This window comes from Gordionus sp. m RMFG-2023, chromosome 4 (assembly GCF_954871325.1).
Source record: "Gordionus sp. m RMFG-2023 chromosome 4, tfGorSpeb1-WG-v2, whole genome shotgun sequence".
In the NCBI taxonomy this organism is placed as follows: domain Eukaryota; kingdom Metazoa; phylum Nematomorpha; class Gordioida; order Chordodea; family Parachordodidae; genus Gordionus; species Gordionus sp. m RMFG-2023.
In genome coordinates, this window is record NC_088778.1 from 690,726 (window position 1) to 694,370 (window position 3,645).

General features: G+C 26.2%; 2 protein-coding genes across 2 annotated transcripts; both read left to right on the forward strand.

Moving 5' to 3' along the window:
- The first annotated feature begins 799 nt into the window (after window positions 1–799).
- On the forward strand, window positions 800–3,332 carry LOC135929007 (small ribosomal subunit protein uS17-like). Its single transcript, XM_065465494.1, has 4 exons — window positions 800–869; window positions 2,518–2,640; window positions 2,754–2,959; window positions 3,139–3,332. Exons 1-4 carry the CDS (start codon window positions 858–860, stop codon window positions 3,263–3,265), a joined length of 468 nt encoding a protein of 155 aa, XP_065321566.1. The 5' UTR covers window positions 800–857; the 3' UTR covers window positions 3,266–3,332.
- On the forward strand, window positions 1,131–2,501 carry LOC135929006 (membrane-associated tyrosine- and threonine-specific cdc2-inhibitory kinase wee-1.3-like). The gene has a single exon (XM_065465493.1). The coding sequence runs from the start codon at window positions 1,205–1,207 to the stop codon at window positions 2,291–2,293; it is 1,089 nt and encodes a 362-aa protein (XP_065321565.1). The 5' UTR covers window positions 1,131–1,204; the 3' UTR covers window positions 2,294–2,501.
- Window positions 3,333–3,645: the final 313 nt, after the last annotated feature.

The window sequence follows — 3,645 nt, forward strand, 5'->3', positions numbered from 1 at the left end:
ATATCATCTAAAAACTCAATTTATGACCCCCCAATAAATTCATTTTACCCCCTCCCCCGCTTGACGCCTACTTCTCACTCTCCTTTAAAAAATTGGAAGATACTGTTACCCCCTACTCCCCGCTTATAATACGCTGACTGTAGTTACATTTTATGGTTTGCACGTCAATCAAACGACATGAATTTAATGTAATAATCGTAAGACAATTAGTAGCCCTGCAAACCACAAAATGGCGCCATATTACTCTTATGTATGCACACTTTTTATTATTCGCCAATCTATTAGGATTGACATACGATAAATAAAAATATTGAGAAATTCAAATGAAAACATGAAATTATATGTTTCACAACCTAGAATAAAGCACTAAAGAATCCTGCAAAAGAAAAAAATAATTTTTTAAAAAAATCTGGCCAAAATATTAAGTCTAAATATATTGAAATAATAGATAATATAGGTTAAATATTAATAGATTATATAGATTTTTAAATATTAAGAAAATAAGCGAATATAAAATCAAATCTTAAACCATTTTTTTAAATAATAGGCAAAATAATTGTAGACTTTTTATTTTGTAGTATAGGAGGCGGATATACAATTCTGAGTGAGCTCTGAGATGCCTAATTTCTCTAGCCTAAATAGAGTCGTGTTTATTATTTTATGTATTATTCTCAGGTTTGCAATACATAACGAAATGTAAAATAAATAAACCTAATTTTAGATAATGAGTTAATATAATAAACTATTGTATATTTTATTATTAATTATTAAGTGCTAACCATTTTCTTATGGTGTGAATATTCCTGTATTTATAGTGGAGATTTGTTCAAATATATTCCATCGTTTCCTTCATCAATATGGCAGATCAAGTAATACTTTATGCTTGTTATTTTATTATATTGTGTTTATAAGTGATATGAATAAAAATACATTGCCAACACCTAACCAACGTTATATTCGCGATGTTTATTATTCGTTTTCCACTAAAAAAGATAAAATTAAAAAATTACAAAGAAATCTTAACTTTAAACCAAATTTTGTTATACCTTATTATAATAACAGTCCCTATTATTTTGAAGAACATTTTGATATAATATGTAAAATTTCTGATACATTGACTAGTATAGTATATAAAGTTCTTGATAAGTTTACTCTTGATATATATGCCCTTAAAATATCTCATAATTTACATATTCATAATGAAATGATATTCAAAGAAATTCCAATAGACGAGCACATAGTTAAGCATATTTTATCCTGGTCCGAAAATGGTTTTTATTTTTTATTGATGGAATTGTGTGATAATAACCTTTCAACTCTTGAAACACTTTTGAAAAAACATTCAAAATTCTCAGAACTTGAACTTAAAAATTACACTGTTGATATTTTAAGAGGTCTTAATCAATTGCATAAACGATATATTGTACATTTAGATCTTAAACCAGAGAATATATTTTTTAAAAGTGGTGCATGTAAAATTGGTGATTTTGGGTTAGCTTCAAAACTCTTAAATAAAAATAATGACACTGAGAATGATTACGAATACTTGCAAGAAGGGGATAATAAATACATGGCCCCTGAGTTATTGAATGGTAAGTTTTCAACATCTGCAGATATATTTAGTCTAGGAATAACACTTTTAGAATTAGCAACAAATTTATCTTTACCCAATTTTGGAGAATGTTGGTTATATCTTAGAAAAGGAATATTACCTTCTGAAATAATAAAAGAATCTGGAGTCTCAGATGAATTTTTTGAAATTATCAGTTGGATGCTTAATCCAGACCCCCAGCTAAGACCATCTGCTGAAGAGTTACTCTATAAATCTAATACCTGGATCAAATCACACAATCAAAAAAGATGGAATATTTTTAATTTTTACTTATACAATTCTCAATTAGTAATATCCAACATGATACAGAAAAGCATATTGCTACTAAATAAATATATTTTTCCAAAGTTTAAAAAAATTGATATGTATAAAAAGAATGATATTATCCAACCATTATACAATAATTTAGATGCCAAATTTGAACCAATTGCTGAATATCCTGGTAAAACCATAGACTTTAAGTCTACAGACAACACTAATAATAAAAAACCACAATTCAAGTCAACTCATTGTAATAATTTGCCATATAATCATCTGTCAACCACGAAGAACAAAATTTTTAGATCCAGCAAAAAGTTCTTAAATTTCAATGATGAAGAAGAACCTATTCATTCAAAAGCGAAAGAATCCATTTTTAAAAATTTGCTGCAGGAATTTGAATCAGAAATATCTCAAGCTTAAATAAATATTTTTTTTAAAAAATGATTCATGTTTTGCGCATATTTATATTATGTAATTTTAAATATATGTACTTTTTTTAAGATAATATTATTATTTTGTGATAGACAGTTTTTAATGAATGAAATAATAAATAATTTATAAACCAGTGATGATGCTATTAAATAATTTGAATTGAACATATATTTTATTGATGACTTAATTATTTTAATTTATGGCCCTGTTAGACTGAAAGAGCCTTTCAAAAGCAACAAGTGATATTTCAAAATAGAAAAGCTACCGTCAAGAAACAGAAGCAAGGTTTAAGATATTACAAGAATATTGGTCTAGGATTCAAGACCCCGAGAGAAGTATTTACCTAATATAAGAATTTATATTTTTGCTTCGCATATTTATTAAACTTTTATATTATCAATTTTAAAATGTTGTGCTAAAAAATTTTTTATTTAAAAATAACGTTTAGGCTATTGTAGGAACATACATCGATAAAAAATGTCCCTTCACAGGTGATATACACATCAGAGGTAGAATTCTTACAGCTATAGTATTAAAGACTAAAATGCAGAGAACTATAGTAGTTAGACGTAATTATTTGCACTATATCCGCAAATACAATAGATTCGAAAAAAGGCATAAAAATATTTCTGTGCATCTTTCTCCTTGCTTCAGGTACAATATATTTTTGTATTCTAAATATTATTAATATTACTTTAAAATCAGTATACGTGAGCTTAAGCCCTGAGAGGAAACTAGCGAAATAGTTGTTTATTTGTATTGAGGGTTATTATATTTTTTTTGTTATTATCAGAACCTAAATTAATCATTTTCTATTGTTTAAAAAAATATAGAGATGTACAGAGTGGAGATATTGTAACTATTGGAGAATGCAGACCTCTCAGTAAAACTGTTAGGTTCAATGTTTTGAAAGTTACAAAGGCTTCTGGATCGAAAAAGAAAAAATTTCAGAAATTTTAATTTTTTTTATATATATATATTTATTTTTGAATAATTATTTGAACTTGAAATAAATACCAATTTAATCAAAGTGCCTGTTATAGGTTTCCTTATTGTGTATAGAAAAAAAATAGATTATTATTGATGACATGAATTTTATAGCTAATTAAATTGAATGTCAATTTAAGTCAATATAAAATATATTAAATGTTTCCTTAATTTTTTGTTATATTGATAGAGAATGGTGGAGTTTGCTTATTTGAGTAAGCTATATAGAAATGGCTCACAAATACATATTCAATTTTAAATAGTACTTGCTGGCTAATAGTTTTTTTAAAAATAAATAAATATTAGAGATGGTTTATCCATGACCTGCTCACTCACATTTGCAAAATAAATCA